Genomic DNA, 16333 nt, shown 5'->3' with positions numbered 1-16333 from the left:
ATCACAATTTCAAATCAATGTGCTGTAAATTACAGTGTAGCTTCTTGATAGGTCTCTGACAGGGATTTTTTAAAATTTTATTTCTGTGACAATGATAGGAACATGTACAAAAAGTTTTCCAAAAGCAAGAAAGTATGGAAGAAATGTTTCAAAAGAGACAAATAAGTCTTAAGAAACTGGCAGCTAAGCAGACACGTCCTGTTCAGCCAGTTGCACCAAGACCTGAAGCCTTTGTAAAATCTCCTTGTACCTCTCCAGGTAAGTAACTGTAGTAGCCTTTAACTAATTCTTTGTGCTATGCTGAGAAACTTAAGTAAACTTTCAGCTGTAATTTGTGGTTACATAGACATCTGTGTCAGATCCGCTCAGTTTCTAACTGCTGTTTGATTCTGGTTTACATCCTTAGGTCTTCAAAGAGATTATGTATCCAACTCAGAAAGCAGTGCGCTTCGGAAGGTAAACTACAGGAAAGGAAAGGTAATTTTTTGCTTTGCCCTTTTCATGCCCATACTTCTTGAGACAGTCATAATACAGGGCAAGATTGAGGAATTTCAAGAAGAATGAGGTAGTTCCACTAAAAAACTGATGATATTGCCCCTATCAAAGTAACTCTGGTGAAGCAGTCATGTGGTTTAAATAGAGGCTGTTTTGTTGGTGGGCTGGGTATGAGGGAAGGTAATTAGTTGCCTATATTAGGAAAAATGTTAGGGACAGCAAAATAAAAAATCCACAAACAGGAAACATTTATTATTTGCCAGTAGTAAGTGGCTAGTCTTAAAACTGGCAAAAATGAAGAGATAGTTGTCACTGGCTACAAGACAGTTTCATCTGACCTAATGGGTTGCCATTCCCAAGTGGGGATGGTCTTCCTGCATTGCCTCTGGCAAGGGAAGTAACCTGACAGCAGCAACAGAAACAAGTAGTTTCCCGTTGGGTTAGAGTTGTATCAAGTCAGTGTCAGTGAAGGTTCAGCAAAAGACAGTGCGGGAAGGAAGGCAGAACCACATGACCAGTAGGGACAACAGTTAAGAAAAAAGGGTCGGTTCAAGGGGGGAGTGAAAGCAGAACCTCTCGTTCTTTTCAGCAAGCTGTAATTAGGTCAGCTGTTACAGTAGAAGATGCAGGAGCGAACTTCTGTGTCAAGTGAGAAGTTACCAGAAGGTTAGCACAGTACCTCATTTTAAGCTTGGAAAACAGACTAAGGCCAGTGTTGCCTCCAAGATTATGCTGATGCTCTGATGTTGTCTTCCTGGAAAGGGGCCTCGAACCGCAATCTTTTCTAAGCTGGCCTTTCATGGAAAACTCCCTGTGTCTGAATGTTCTTGTGTGCTTCAAGACCTTCAGGTTGACGTGGATTTTTTTGCAGCATTCTTGTAAATTGCCTTCATTTTTAATGGAGCCACGGTCTTTCCTATGAATATGCATTCAAGTAAAGCTCAGAGCAAAGCACTGTATCTTAAAGTGATTTTTCCCTCATCTGTAATGCTGTGATAATTCTTTTGTTGTTTGTTTGTTTCCTTCTTTAGAGTGAAATGACTGAGCTCCATCAAAGCAGAGGAGGATCTACAATGGATGATGAAGAAAACCTAGCTGTGTTACGGCAGTAAGTATATTTTGATTAAAAAAAACCTTCTTTTTCTCTGACTGGGTTCCACCAAACTCTGAGTTTGGCTAAGTCTTTGATAAGACAAGTATGCTTCTCTGAATTAAGCCTCAGTTCTTTTTGAAATGCCATGGCTATGCTCTGTACACACAGAGGAAGATATTTCAGTCTGTCTGCAGCATCATTTATAGTTTATATAGTACTAGACTCTAGCTTTCCTGCAGCAAATTGATGCTATTGCAGGATTACTACATATTTTCATTCCAGAGCTGAGAGAGTTTCAAGTAATAAGCCTTCTGTAAATCTATCAGAGGTTTTGGTCTCCATGCTTCAGAAAACTTTGTCTTTTTATATTACTTTTTTTTAGTCCCTTTTTTGATAAATGTTAAGAAAAATCACTTTCTTACATGAAAACTAAACAGTATCACCTGTATTCAAAAAATTACTTAGTACCACCTGCAATGTGTATAGCAGAGCTTGCATTTCTAACTGTAAACTGGATACTCCCACTGTCTTTTCACTGTTACAACCACATGTTAAATACAAAATCACAAGGCGAGGGTGTTGTGGGGGAAGTATACTTGCTTGACCAAACTTAAAGCAGCATTGTGATATTTCAAGTATGCCCTAAATGCCTCTAAATTTAAAATGACTGGTGTAACTTTAAGTCTGTATTGGATAATCCCATGCAGCTCTAACTCTAGCTCCTGTAATACTCGCAAACACAGCATAATCAGATTTTGTCTGTACAACGATAAAATGCTTCATTGCTTCAATTCAGTTACTATAGCATTTAAAATGCTAGATTTGACTTTTTTCCTGTTTACACACATTCTCAAAAATTTTAAAATGCTTTTAAAATTCATGCTTCTCAATAAGGATATATAAACTGTTGACCAAAATATCTATGGAACATAACATTTTCCATTACCTGGAAATTGTGCTTTCATTGTCTGAAGTAAAATAGAAACACAGACAATGTTACCTCATTACTTTGCATAGGTGAATAGGCCTGCCTTAATTGTCATTCTTTGTCTACAGGCATGTGATTAATGAACTTATTGAGACTGAACGAGCATATGTGGAAGAACTGCTCTGCGTTCTTGAGGTAAACATTAAATTTCACTGCAGCTGTTAGTGAATCTATCTGTCTTCTATTTCGTAGATGCTCTTATGCTTTTCTTATCACTGTAATGTCTCTGCTTGTCCTGTCAAGCAGTGTGGTCATTACATCTCTCCTCTCATTGTATTTTCACAGAGACAGGAATGTGCAGGTTTTTTCTAGAAATACTCATGCAACTAGGATTTTGTATTAGAAAACACATATTGGGCAGAAAATAAGATATGCATAACTATTTAGGTGGAACATAGTGAGATTTGTAATGATCATTAATTCCTGCAAAAGTTCATTCCAGAGTCTTGGCTCAACTCCAGGAAGGTCATTTGTCACACAGGAATGTGAATCTGCATCCAGAGAATCTTGTGTTAGAGGAGAAACCTTGTTTCTTGTATCCCTCTCTGCATATCTTTAAGTGATCTTCCAAATATCTTGGGTACAACTGTGGCAACAGAGTCTCTATTTCAAAATTGTAGCGGCAACAAAGGTGTTCCCTTTGCTGCACACCTGTGGAGGCACAGTTGCAGTACTGCTGAGTTGCTTGTAGAAATACGCTGCAGTATTATGTGCTGCTCCTCAGGTTTAAGTCTTCAGACATGGATCTGTCATTTTGTTCTAGTCCAGTTTGACTGTAGGAGATGATGAAGTTGCAGATGGCTGAGGTTGAATTATTTTAACCAGGATTAATTGGACTTGAGCCAAGTGGGTACTCTTGGTGTCTATGCCAATGTTAAGCTCCTAAATAGGAGCTGTCTTAAATTATGGACTGGGAGTGATAATTTCTGAGTATGTTAGAGTACTGTATGAGGGTTTTGAACCCAGGTCTTGCTTTTGCCTAGTTTGTGCTCAGCTTCCATAGCATTTATTTCCTGGGTCCAGTCCAACTGCTAGAAAGTGTTGATGACAATACTATGGTCACATCTGATGTGTGGTAATAAAGCAAGGTAGGTCTGGAGTGGACTTTAGGGATTACTTTATTCTCTGCTTCTGTATGCAAAGCTATGTGTACAGTTTTGTTCATAAAATCAAGACTTGAATAGTTGGAGGATTTTTGTCCCTTACTGCTGCTACTGGAGGATTGTTGCAGAATCTTTCTATTCCTCTGGTATTACTCTTAATTTACATGGAGTATAGGGCAACCGTTTCTTGCTAGGCCAAACTGTCTTGGTTTTCTGCCAATGTGATAGACTCCCCAGTACTCTGACCATGCCAGGCATGCTTCTCTTTGCCTCCTTGCAGTTTGGGATTCATTTCTTCTGGGCTTGGGTGATTGGGACTGCCAGCAGTAATTCTGGATCAGATCCTTGCTGAGGTACCATTTAATGGCAGTCTTCCAGCTTTTGAGTAATTCAAGTTATTAATCCATAGTTCTGTATTCTCCCAATTCCTGTGTTTCTCCTATTCTATTAGTATTCCATTTATTATGGAATAATAATAATAATTATTATTATTATTATTATTATTATTCCATTCTATTCTTAAGTATTCCATTTTTCCTGTAACATAATCTGATACTCCTTTGTATAGACAGTGTATCCTATTATTATGTCTTATTTAATTGCCATGCATTTTCTCTCTGCCAAAGATTCCAATAGAAAAAAACAAGGCTGATTATTGGAAAACTGCAATAGCTGCTTTTATCCAAGCTTGATAGTTTTCCTTTCATTAATAACCATGGTCACCCCACTTCATACTGTGAATCCAGTAATTTTCACTGAGGAAAAATATTGGTCTAGTCTATTTTTAGGTATTGTATTTGACTCTTTTTTTTCCATTTACTTCAATGCTTTTAGAACAGTTTTCAAATGGAAGACTGAGCAAAGTTTTATATATTCTTAAAGTAAGATTAAATCCTGTGGCTGCACGGAGTAGCTTTCCCTCTCCTTTCTTAAAACACAAGTACGGCATAAGTAGTAAAAACATTTCTGAAATTTAATATAAAAAAACCGTCGTAACTACTATGTCAGCCTGAAGTGGAAAAAAAAAGTCAAGAGCCTTTTGTCAATGTATGGATTTCATGCTTTAATTCTTACAGAATGCCAAAGTACAAACTCTGTCAAGTTTGTTTTCACCACAGCCGCATTAGGTACCCCTTCTTTATGCCAGTGCTGGCTTTGCTGCTGTGTTCGGCATGATCTTTACTTCAGGTGGAAACAGATCATTCTTTTCATGTATCTCTTCACTGCATCTGAACTGCACAGTGACCGCAGTTCATCTTTCCCTCTTAATTTTCTAACTCCATTTTATGTATATTATTTTTATATTTTTTAAGACATTACCACTTTTTTTGTTGGGTTGGGGTTTTTTTTCCTCTCTTTCAGACTCTGAATTTTCCTGTTTGAGGAGAGATATGAGAGAGGGACCAATGGCTAGCGATCTATGAGCTCCAGCATCTTTGCCTGTACCATTAGTTTTCTTTTCTTGTGGTGTTTGAGAAAAAAATACAGACTTTTTCACATCAGAAACATTCCTTTAAAAAACAAAACAAAACAATCTAATCACTGTCCTATCCAAATACTTGAATTCTTCAGGCTAGCTGACTTTACTAGCCAGTTCTCCTACTTTTTGTTGTTAGGACATCCCTTCTAAATTAAAAACCTTAGTCGTAGGTGCACTTCTGCTTATCCTTTCGTTTAATTTGCAATTTGTTATAATTCAGTGCAGTTTATTATAATCAGTGTCACTAATGTAATGATCTCCTTCTCTATGATTATTGTGTTCAAAAAGAAATAATCAGCAAACAGACAAAACGTGAGAGAAATCTAATCCAAATCTAGAGCAGGTTGCATCATCTTCCTTTAGGGCCAGAACACTATGAAATCTGTATACATGAAGAAATGCGCTTATGATACAGGTGCTAGATCATTCTTGCAGTTTCTCTGGTTGATTGGTTGGAGATGTTTTGTTTAGGGTTTTGGGGGGCATTGTTTGGTTTTGATTTTTTTAGTGTTTTGAGAGACCACAGGTAAGTAACCTTAGGACCAGAGAACAGTCCTGGGCTAAAGCCACCTGTGTGCTCTCTTTTCCTTATCTGTAACAGATATACAGACGAGAATGTGGCCTTATGTGAGAAATGTAAGATGTCAGAAACTAAACTTACGACTTCTGGTATCAAATCTAATGAAAATGTCTTAAAGATAGAATTTGCACCTTAATGGTTTCTGTTACTTGCACAAATAACTACAGTCAACTTGTTAAGACTACCATCAAGGTTTGCATGTGTACTGGAATTGTGGCTTTAAACTCAGAGGTGTAAAGTCTTAAGAGAAGAAGTACAAACTATAATTTGAAAGCAGGGTGGGAATGCATGGCCTTTGCTTGGTGGAAATGACTGCAAACTCTGTTTCAACCTTGCTGAACTAAAATTACAGTAATTATTCAAGTGTCTTTCTAAAGACACTTTCTAAAGTGTGTCTTACTGGGCTGATGGAAACCCAGAATTTGTATACTTTTCTCATGATCAGTACTGAGGCCTTTCTTTGGTCTCTGTCTGTCAGCCTGCAGACAGACTGCCTTGTCAGAGAGAAATAAGTCCTGCAAGGGAAATAATCGGTGTGCCTCTATCCTGTGTTGCAGGGTTATGCTGCAGAGATGGACAACCCCTTAATGGCTCATCTCATTTCACCAGACCTCCAAAATAAGAAGGATATCTTGTTTGGGAATATGGAAGAAATTTATCACTTTCACAATAGGTGAGGATTTTCATTCAGATCTAAAAATAGCATTTGGATGGGATTCTTGACTCTTTTTCCATCTGATTTAAATTGCTGAAAGACACTTACTGAGCCCCACTTGGCTACCTGTCACGTCAAAGTTCATATTGCATAGAAGAGGAAAAGCAAGGTATCTGTAAAAGGTCAGCAGAGCTCTGTGAAACTTTACTCAAATGGTTGCAGTACGCAGGTAAAATTCTGCATTGTGATCCTCCTCCTGAAGAAAGGTACTGGGATCTGGATAGAAGCTAATCAAAGCAAGGTTTGTTTGGGTTTCTTTAATTTTTCATGATTGTTGCTATGAAGACTAAATAATTACTCTAAGCCACAGATTCTCCACTCTTACATCTGCAAGGGGCTGGTTAAATTTATACCTGAGTGACCTCTCTGAAACTGGAATCCTTGCTGCTAGAGAGGTGTTTCTTCACAGGATAATATTTAAATTGGTAGAAAAGAGAAGTATTTTCAAGAGAAGCTGAGCACATTAAATAATTGTTTCTTATTCAGGCAAAACTAGACTGGAAGTTCTGCCACTGATATTTTTGTGTGTGTGGTGGGTTTTTTTGGCTTGGGGAGGTGGAGTTTGGTTCATTTGTTTGCCTTGTGATGTTTGGTAGTATTTGGAAGGAAAACCCAAACACTTTAAACTGTAGAGATCCTGCTGCTGAATACATAAGACAAGGAAACAAAATCTCCCTTTCTTCCCCAATCTTACTTGATTTAGGTTGTAGCAACAGTAAGCTAAAAGAAATTGGTCGGAATGTTTGTTTTCATTTGCTCTCCCCTTTTAAGTACATGATGTAGAAGAGTTTTGTTTAGTTTTCTGGTACAGAACTGCACCTCTGTATCCAGAATTTGTGAGAATGTGAATATTTACTACAACTTTATAAACATGTACTCTAAGAAAATCTTCTTCCTTACAGAATATTTTTGAGAGAACTAGAAAACTACATAGAATATCCAGAACTAGTAGGACGGTGCTTTCTGGGTCAGGTAAGTGTCATCTTTTACTGGAATTTTGTTCATAAACCATTCTTGGAGTGTGACATAGAAGAGTGACTTTGATGTAGCATTTGCCACTGCATCCCCTTTGCTTGTCTTGAACAGGTAACAAACAGGCTGAGAATGTAGATGTTAATTGAGAGTTGGGGGTATTTTCCACTGTGTGTGATAATTAATTTTGTTAGAAAGAGCTACTACCTTGTTGAAAGGAAACTGCTTTATTAAAGTGGTAGTTAGGAAAACATGGAGTCACGCACTACCTGATTTCACATCACTGTAAATGATTGGTTTACTTGGTCAGATTTCTTTACTGGATTTTGTTGTTGTTGTTTTCTGTTTTCTTTGGACAGTACACCTCAACAGAGTAAGTCCAAGTTACTTTTATTCCGAAAAGAGAAAGCTATGACAGAATTAAACCTTTTTAATCTGGATTTATTAAACAGTGAGTGTCACCCGTAGTATACTGAAGGCTAAATAGGTGTCTGTTGATGGAAATCAGTCTTCTGTTGTTGCTGCTGCCTATTGATGCTCTAAGAGTGCTGGGAAGAGCCATCCCTCCCCCTCCTGTTTAATGGCTGCACCCATGGAGGTGCTGTTTCCTAAAACTGAGGGACAGCGGTGCTCTTGTGCCTGCTGATTTCCTATCTAGTCCTTCCTTTATACCTATAGCTACTCTAACATTTTCAACCGTCTTACTTGCTTTTGCTTTCAACAACTGCTGAAGTTATGCTCTTTAGTTGCCTAAGTGATAAGGGACAACAAACTGCTTGGTCTACCGCAGTAAAAATAAAATAAAAATGTGTAAAGAAAAAAGGGAGAAGACTTTTCAATGAGTTGCACGGAGGAACTCATGGTTGGGCATTTACAGAAGCATTTTTCATATTATAATAGAAACATATTTGTAAACACATGCTTCTTCATGAGGTGCTTAACATTGAACTGAAACAAAAATGAACAGGAACGTGTTATTCTGATGGTCCAAGTACAAAATTAGTAGCCCTTACAAAATCAGTGATTTAGTATAATTTGGTTTTGCTTGCAGTGTCTCGAGGAATTGCATTTTTGTATTGTTGTTGGGTTTTTGTAGCCTTATTGATGACGAAGAAATTCTTATGAACTTGGTCTATTAAAGTTAGAAGAATTTATTAAATTGTTGTTTATCTACTGAATTTCAGATGAAAGATTTCCAGATTTATGAAAAATACTGCCAAAATAAACCTCGATCTGAAAGTTTGTGGAGGCAGTTTTCAGATTCTGTCTTCTTTCAGGTATGCTTGCTTCAGTCTGTTTGGGGTTTGGTTTGTTGTGGTTTGGTGTTTCGTTTTGGTTTTTTGTAGTGTAATATGATTCATAAAAAATTATATCAAGAACAAATAACAAAAATACTATTAGTATCCTGATTAAATCCAACACTGATTACAGGAGTGTCAAAGGAAACTTGATCACAAGCTCAGTTTGGACTCCTACTTGCTGAAACCTGTTCAAAGAATAACCAAATACCAATTATTGCTAAAGGTATGTGTTACTACACTCTAATGCTGAGTACATTTTGTGCGTTTGTTTTTTTGAAATGCTACTTCTCTCAGCCTGCCAGAGAGAAACTTCAAAGTTAGTGGACTGATGTATAAATCAAAAGAGAAAAATGCCAGTCTGTCAACTTTCAGGAAGGACCAAGAAACCTTTGCAACAAAGAAAAGAGAGTATCTGAAAGAGTTGTTACTCTTCAGTGACACTTGCCTCATACATATTGCTGACAGTTGCCTTGCTGGATTCTAGAAAGGGCTTTCTAGGAAACGGACTTGACTGAGAGCGCTGTGTGGTGTTTTTACGGTGCTGTCGTGATTCACTTAAGTATGTTGTACTGAGAGAGAAAAATGGAGGAATAATCTATCCCAGAATTTTAAATTAAAGTATAAGGTTTTGCCGTGATTGAAGTAAGAAATACTTCCTACGTAGGCACCTGTTTCAATAATTGTATTTAACAGTAGTTTAAAAACATTGACTCGGACCAAATTTACTCTTGATATAAAATTGAGCTGAAGTTAACAGCTTGTAAAGAATTCATTCCAGTAAGCTTGTGTAAAGAGAGTAGTAGTATGAGAAAGGTTTTTGATTTAAAGTATCTTTACTGCCTGCAGTCCATGAGTAAATGCTTATTCTCATACTATGAATCTCGGTAGGGACTTCCACAGGAACTTGCAGCCACGTTTATCTGGATCAAATTGGAAGATGCAGCTTCACAAATAAGCCCTTTGGAGAAGGGATCCCTCTTTAGATATGTAGATAGTGCTCGGTGCAGTAAGTTCAAGTCTGTTACTAGCATCACAGGCCTCACCATACTTAAAATAATAAATGAAATGTGGCTGTGTTTTTACATTTGTTCACTTCTGAAATGTAACAAATCTAAGAAATCCTTTTGCTGGTTTATTTTTGAGCGGTTGTTCTTTTACTGTTTTTTTTCTTATTAGCAATTGTAAATTAACTATATTTGTCTAACTAGCAACCAAAACAAGAAGTAAAACTTCAGGGTCTTCTGAGTTCCAACCAGTATTGGACCCACTAGATTAGATGGTATAAAACTACTGGGTAACTTTAAAAACTTAGTCCAAATTCAGTTTGAAAATTGGAACTTTCTAGTTACTGCTGTTTGCAAAGCTCAGTAAATATGTTGTTGTTCCCTGCCCACTCAGGAAATGCTGAAATACAGCAAGAACTGTGAAGGTGCTGAAGATCTTCAGGAGGCATTAACTTCTATCCTGGGTATTCTCAAAGCAGTTAATGATTCTATGCACCAGATAGCCATTACAGGCTACGATGTGAGTAACAGTAGTTTTACTGACTTTTTAATTTATTTTAATTTATTTGTTAGAGATATATACAGTATACCCTATACTGTGTACTAATACTGAGAATGTTTTACAAAAGGTGCCTTTAAACTGAATTGTATAATGAAAATAATGGAAAATGGATCTCTCTGTACTCTTCTGAAGTTTCCCTGCTATGAATAATATTTTGCTCCATTTAGCCAAGTTTTTTTTTCTTTGGTCTACTTGACACTGAGTTAGAAACTGAAAATCGTCATGAAGAGTCTGGTTTAGGCTACTGCCAAATGGGAGTGACTACTAAGTTTTTATTTCTATGTGTAAAACTACACCCAAAACTTCACGTTAAAAAAAGCAAACCAAAACACAACGTAAGCAGCTTTGGAGCAGAGTCTGAGGGAGAAAAACCCAAACGACTAAATGTGTGTATTGTCATCCCTCTGCTGTTGGTACTCTTGACTGTAAAATCCTGCCTGAACAGTGCTGGGGAGAGAAAATTATGTGTAAAATATCCAACATGTGACTTTATAATGTTTCCAAATCCAACATAAGCACTGATGTGAGAGATGACTTGGAATGATAGAACTTGTAAAGACCTGTTCAGAGCATGCTTTTTAGTGTGATGTTAACTTTTTCTAGTTATTAATATCAGGGTTTTTGTTCCAGGGAAACCTGAATGAGCTGGGAAAGCTTTTAATGCAGGGATCCTTCAATGTCTGGACTGATCATAAAAAGGGTCACTCCAAAGTGAAAGATTTGGCACGCTTCAAGCCGATGCAAAGACACCTCTTCCTCCACGAGAAAGCAGTGCTGTTCTGTAAAAAGCGAGAAGAAAATGGAGAGGGATATGAGAAAGCACCTTCTTATAGCTACAAACACTCCTTAAATGTAAGACACTGAGCAGTTCAGTAAGGTCGAGGTACTGAGGGCTTAGCCTGCAATAATGCAACATTGCAGTTTTCTGTCTGTGAAGCTGTGTTCGTTTTGCACTGGGAATTTCGTCCTTCCAGGCAAACCTAACTGGTGCTGCAAGTCTGTGTTACTTTGTGTGGCTGTCTGTTAGAGAGATGGTGGGAGGGAAATTACCCTTTGAGGAAATCCAGACCGTACTAGTCTAGCTGAATGGCAGTTGCATCAATCACACAGAAAATGTAGAGCAGCGTAGTACAAAATAGATGTAAGATTTGGTGGTCTGGATTTTAAGAGACATCTTGTGCGTCAGTCCCAATGTAATGTACCTAAACCTTTCTTCCCTCCAAGGTAGCCAAGCTGATACAAAGCACTAAATCTCTATGTCTGACATGTAGATCATATGTTATTAGCTATTCTTCTCCTTGAGCAAGAAGCCAAATGTGGTTTTCCTTTTCAGAAATAGGGTACCAAAGAATACCAGTAGCTGCCTGCTTCCATTGTTACCATAATTGCAGTGTGGTCGGTCAGCTTCTGTTCTCTTTGCTTCCAGATGGCAGCAGTTGGAATAACAGAAAATGTCAAAGGTGATGCAAAAAAATTTGAAATCTGGTATAATGCAAGGGAAGAAGTTTACATTATACAGGTAAATATCATGCCACTACATTTAAAAAAAAAAAAAAAAAAAGAGAGAGAGAAGAAAACAGGTCAGGATGGAGGGGAGTCTAACTCGAAGAAGATTTGGAGGTTTTTTCTTCTGTTATATCACTAATAGATAGTGATGAGCAACTGCAGAAAAAAGAAAAAAAAATACAAATTAATCTGGTGATGGTTTGGAAGGTAATTTCTTAATATATTTCAACTGCAGAGTCTTCTGGGGGAAAAAATAGTCACGTTTTACAATATCCATGGAGGATGTCTTATACACCATTACTGTTGCTCTCACTGGAGTAGCGGATGTCTTGGGAGCCAGGGTTTGACTGTAGCACGCTCACAGCCTCTGCCTTAGCATGTTCTAGTTATTACAACTAGTTTCTGTTCACTGAAAGTCTAGAAAGGGACCTCTGTCTGTCCCTCTTGAAGGATTCTTCCAAGGCTGTGCTTTGCCATGCAGATCTTTGTGTAATAAGTATTCCATGCTTGATGGCTGATTGTATTTATTTTTGGGGTAGGCACCAACCCCTGAAGTTAAAGCTACTTGGGTAAATGAAATCAGGAAAGTGCTGACGAGTCAACTGCAGGCATGCAGAGGTAAAATATTTTGGATCTGTATCTATTTTTTGGCATCTTTTCTCTTTGAACTTCAGAACCTGCCCTGCATATCTTCTCTGTGTAGGACTATAGAAATGAAAAGCTCAAAACACAAATCAGTTTTACAGTTCTTTTTCTTTCCTCCATTACAGAAGCTAGTCAGCACAGGACACTAGAGCAAACACAGAGTTTACCTCTACCAACATCATCTTGTACAAGGTAAGTATGTTGCAAATCAGCCTGGCTGTCTTGTAAATACACTAATACATCTAGTTTTCAGTTCTTCGTTATTCCTATCCTTTAATACTGATCCTTATGTTTTAGGGGTTTTTTAGGTCTCTTCCTACTATAAAACTATAAAGCTTGGGGTTTATGTATCTCCAGAACTGCTAAACTGAGAAGCAGTGGCCTGGGCTTTGCCAGTTGATAGAGAATAACACAGAAAAATCATTTTCTGTGCCAGCCAAAATCCTGATGGTATTATGGGTCTGTTTGTTGTACAGCTAGTTATATACTTTACACTGCAGATAGGAGTGTTATGTGGAGCAGCATTTTCCTTCTTTCTCTATTCTTTTCCTTCACCTGGATTTTTTTTTTTATTCCTTTTCCAATGTAATGTTATCTTCATTTTTTGGTTGTCTTTTTCAGGGCATTATCTTTTCTCTGTCCCTTGTTCTTTTCCTCATATATATATATATAATTTATTTATTTTTTTAAACTGATGTGTTGATTCCTTCAGTGGCACAGCTTCTGAGTCAAGCGTTTTTTCTTTTCCTATTTTTTATCATTCATACCAGCTTGTATAATCTTCTGCTCCCACCTGCCATTCTGCCCTTCTCTGACACCTCTTTTTAATCCTCTGCTACTCACTCATTTTTTTCATGCTATGTATATATTTACACACAAGCTCATGTGTTCATATCTTCAATCATTCACACATGGTGTGTGCTCGAATATGTATCAGCAGCTCTCTGCTCTGCATGTTTTAGGCATCTACTTATCACTTGGGGAGAACGTTGCAGATGCATAGTATTTGTGGGATGTCTTTCTCCATTCCATTCCTAATCAAGAGGTGTGATGGGAAACCAGCTGCAAGATCCAGCCTGTGTTCCTTGTTCATCCCTCATCTCTTCCTGTGTTAAGAACTTCTGAGGAGGCAGAGTTTATGCCTTTTTTTTTTTTTTTTTTTCCCTTAGTATGTTCAGGAGGCAACTGTCAGCACAGAATGTGTACCTGTAGCTGAGAGTGAGTGGAAATGGTCCTGAGCTGTCTTTTCAGTAGCTCCCCATGCCACAGTGCATGCAATTGCAGTCAGTTAGGGGAGCTTTTCTCCTTTGTATGTGCTCGTGGTCTTTAAATGCACAATGACTAGTGACTTTTTGACTCCTGGAAGCTGTGATCTAGGAAGTAGCTAATAAATGGCTTTTAGCCTGTATGTCTGTACATAAAAGGCAGCCCATAACCAAAGACTGTCACCCATGTTCAGACCCAGGTTTGCTGGAGATGGATTGATTGTCTCAATTTTCTTCCAATAAACAGTCCTTCACGGAACCGTATCAGAAACACCAAAAAACTGGAGGAGAGAAAAGCTGATCTTGCAAGTCTAGAAGGTTCTGGCACCACAGTAGCACCAAAGTGCCCTGAGAAAGACAAAGGTGAGTTTACACATATTTCCTGTTATCTTTGATTGCGAAGAGCATGCCTGCACTGCAGATGCACAGGCAGATCCACCAGCAGAGTAGCCGCAGTAGTGCAGGGAAACACAGCATTACACCTGGAGGAGCAGGGCTTTGCTGCCTTCAGCCCTAGGGCAGCCCACCCACAAAGTGCTGCCCACACTGCACCAGCGGGCTGGTCCTATCTGCACTTAGCTTGGGGGTTCTGCATTCCACTGTGGGGTATGGACAGGCCCAAAGCCACCCTGAATGAAGGACAGCCAAAGGGAGGTGGGGAATGTGTGTCACGAGGCCTGAGGCTGCAGTAGGTCTTCTCTTAGAGCTGCCCAGCTTCTCAGGCTTCTCTGCCTCTCAATAAATTTCCTGGCATTACATGCATGTTCTGAAGAATTTTGGTTGGTTGTTGCTTGTTTTTGTTGGTTTTTTTTCTCTTGAATTTTGGTGGAACCAGTGGCAGTACAAGACCCTGCACGCTGAGAACAACTGGCCACTTGGGTTCTTCTGTTGTAGCTGGACTTGCAGTCTCCCTTTCTCATCCTAACATGCAGGTTTCCTGGCAGGGCTGCAAACAGGTTTTTTGCCTTGATCTTTTCATGGCCTTCTCCCCTTTCTTTGTGTGTCTCTCTCTTCCGTTGTAGATGACACTAGCTGTACCTCAGAATGCTCTGTACTGTCAAAAAAGCGCTTTACGCTGCAGGGCTTTACTAACCTCAAAAGTCAGAAAGGTAATTTTAAAAAAAAAAGGTAGACTGTTTTCTGTTTAAGGCTGTAAATGAAGCATCACTTTGGACGTGTGTCTAGTGTAACCAGTTTACAGTGTATGCGCTAGCTTGTTCTCCTGCGTTCAAGCTAGGTTCCTGAGTCACTGACCCTGACAGGGAGATTTCAACCAGCTCCAAAGTGGGAGGGGGCGATGCAGCTGGGACAAGTGAAGCTGATGGAGATGCAAGGAAAGGATTGCAGTTTCCAGTGCTTCCAGCCTTGCTATTGAGGCCAAGAAGGGAGTTTATGGAGCCCCATTCCTGTAGGAAAACTAGAGGAAGTAAGCTGTCTTCAGATCAGACACCAGGCCTGCTTCTAGCTTCAGTGGATCTCCCCCAATGGCACTTGTACTTGGCCAAAAGGAATCAAGGTTTTGCTAGAGTATTTCTATATTAGCATCCTTTCTAACAGAATTCCCAAAGCATGACTACAGCGGAACATGTATCACAATGTTGTTTTGCTGGATACAAAAATAGATAATAATTTCCCTGTGCTTCCAGAAATGGTCTTTTTTTTTACTACAACATGCAATAGGAATCTGAGACCTTTGTTGCTTCCTCCTGCCAAGTAATCGCACTGGTACATTCACTTGTTGCTTTGAACCGCTGTCTTTGAACAGTCTAAATTGCACTAAGATGATGGCACTTGTTCAAGAGCATGATTTTTAATTTTTTTTTTCCCAAGCATCTTTTCAGAATGCCTTTTGAAAACCTGATTACCTTTGAGTTCCTTCTGGAGAGACTCTAGGGTTGTGTATTTAATGGTAATAAGGTGAGCACTAATATCCCATGCTTGCCTTGACAGAAACTCCATCTCCTTCTGCTAAAAGACAGACATTGCCAATGATCCTTCTTACAGGACCAGGTATTACTGTAGCACTAGACTGATATAAAAATGGTTGCTTAATTTGGTAGTGTTTGTCTAAAATTGAAATGAATTGTGTTCAGTTGATGTCTAGTTCATTTAGAAAAATTTACATATACTTTCATCTATTACTGTAAAATTAATTTGTCAATTTATCTTCAAATAACTACATGTAAATAATTAATTCCTTCTGCTGTAATTGACCAGTCATGGCTAAAATGAGAGTGATTACAAAAGCCCACTTGTTTTCCAGTGTAAACTCAAAGGTATTTAGCATGCAATCCACCTATTCTCTTTTTTCCAGTTCTTCAATATCTCTCTTCTGTGTTTTTTGCCTATTCATCCTCCTGCAGCTTCTCCTACCAGTCCTGACAAAAAAGCTAAACGACATGAAGTAGTGAGTGACCCAACTCCTTTTGGTTTAAGAGGTATAGTGATACCACATCTTTTACTCCACAAATACCCACACATCCCTCATGTAATATGTTACATCAGAGCACTGGGGATACCTATATGATGCTGCTGCATGCAGCAGTATTGATATCAAGGGAGTTTTTCCAAGTGGGTCTGTCAGCTTCTGTATATACTGGATTTGATAGTACAACTGGTTGAGG

The 16333-nt window shown here is 38.6% G+C and overlaps 1 protein-coding gene across 7 annotated transcripts in view; it reads left to right on the top strand.

Annotated features, from left to right (window-relative positions):
* MCF2L (MCF.2 cell line derived transforming sequence like) overlaps nt 1-16333 on the top strand; it is a 163255-nt gene that overhangs the window by 140146 nt on the left and 6776 nt on the right. For 3 of the 7 annotated variants that reach the window (XM_074910042.1, XM_074910052.1, XM_074910066.1), the window contains 14 exons: nt 99-258; nt 407-477; nt 1527-1603; nt 2645-2711; nt 6297-6412; nt 7357-7426; nt 8611-8703; nt 8858-8950; nt 10126-10251; nt 10924-11145; nt 11720-11812; nt 12339-12417; nt 12570-12636; nt 13957-14072. In XM_074910042.1, coding sequence (XP_074766143.1) covers nt 99-258; nt 407-477; nt 1527-1603; nt 2645-2711; nt 6297-6412; nt 7357-7426; nt 8611-8703; nt 8858-8950; nt 10126-10251; nt 10924-11145; nt 11720-11812; nt 12339-12417; nt 12570-12636; nt 13957-14072 — 1450 coding nt within the window. Of the gene's footprint in view, nt 1-98; nt 259-406; nt 478-1526; nt 1604-2644; nt 2712-6296; nt 6413-7356; nt 7427-8610; nt 8704-8857; nt 8951-10125; nt 10252-10923; nt 11146-11719; nt 11813-12338; nt 12418-12569; nt 12637-13956; nt 14073-14731; nt 14819-15659; nt 15720-16072; nt 16148-16333 lie in introns of all 7 variants that reach the window. The other 4 variants (XR_012633896.1, XM_074910022.1, XM_074910014.1 and 1 more) reach the window with 3 other exon arrangements.

The sequence above is a fragment of the Athene noctua genome, chromosome 1 (assembly GCF_965140245.1).
Source record: "Athene noctua chromosome 1, bAthNoc1.hap1.1, whole genome shotgun sequence".
NCBI classification, from domain to species: domain Eukaryota; kingdom Metazoa; phylum Chordata; class Aves; order Strigiformes; family Strigidae; genus Athene; species Athene noctua.
The sequence above is the reverse complement of the archived record's forward strand: the minus strand, read 5'-3'. Positions and strand labels throughout refer to the sequence as shown.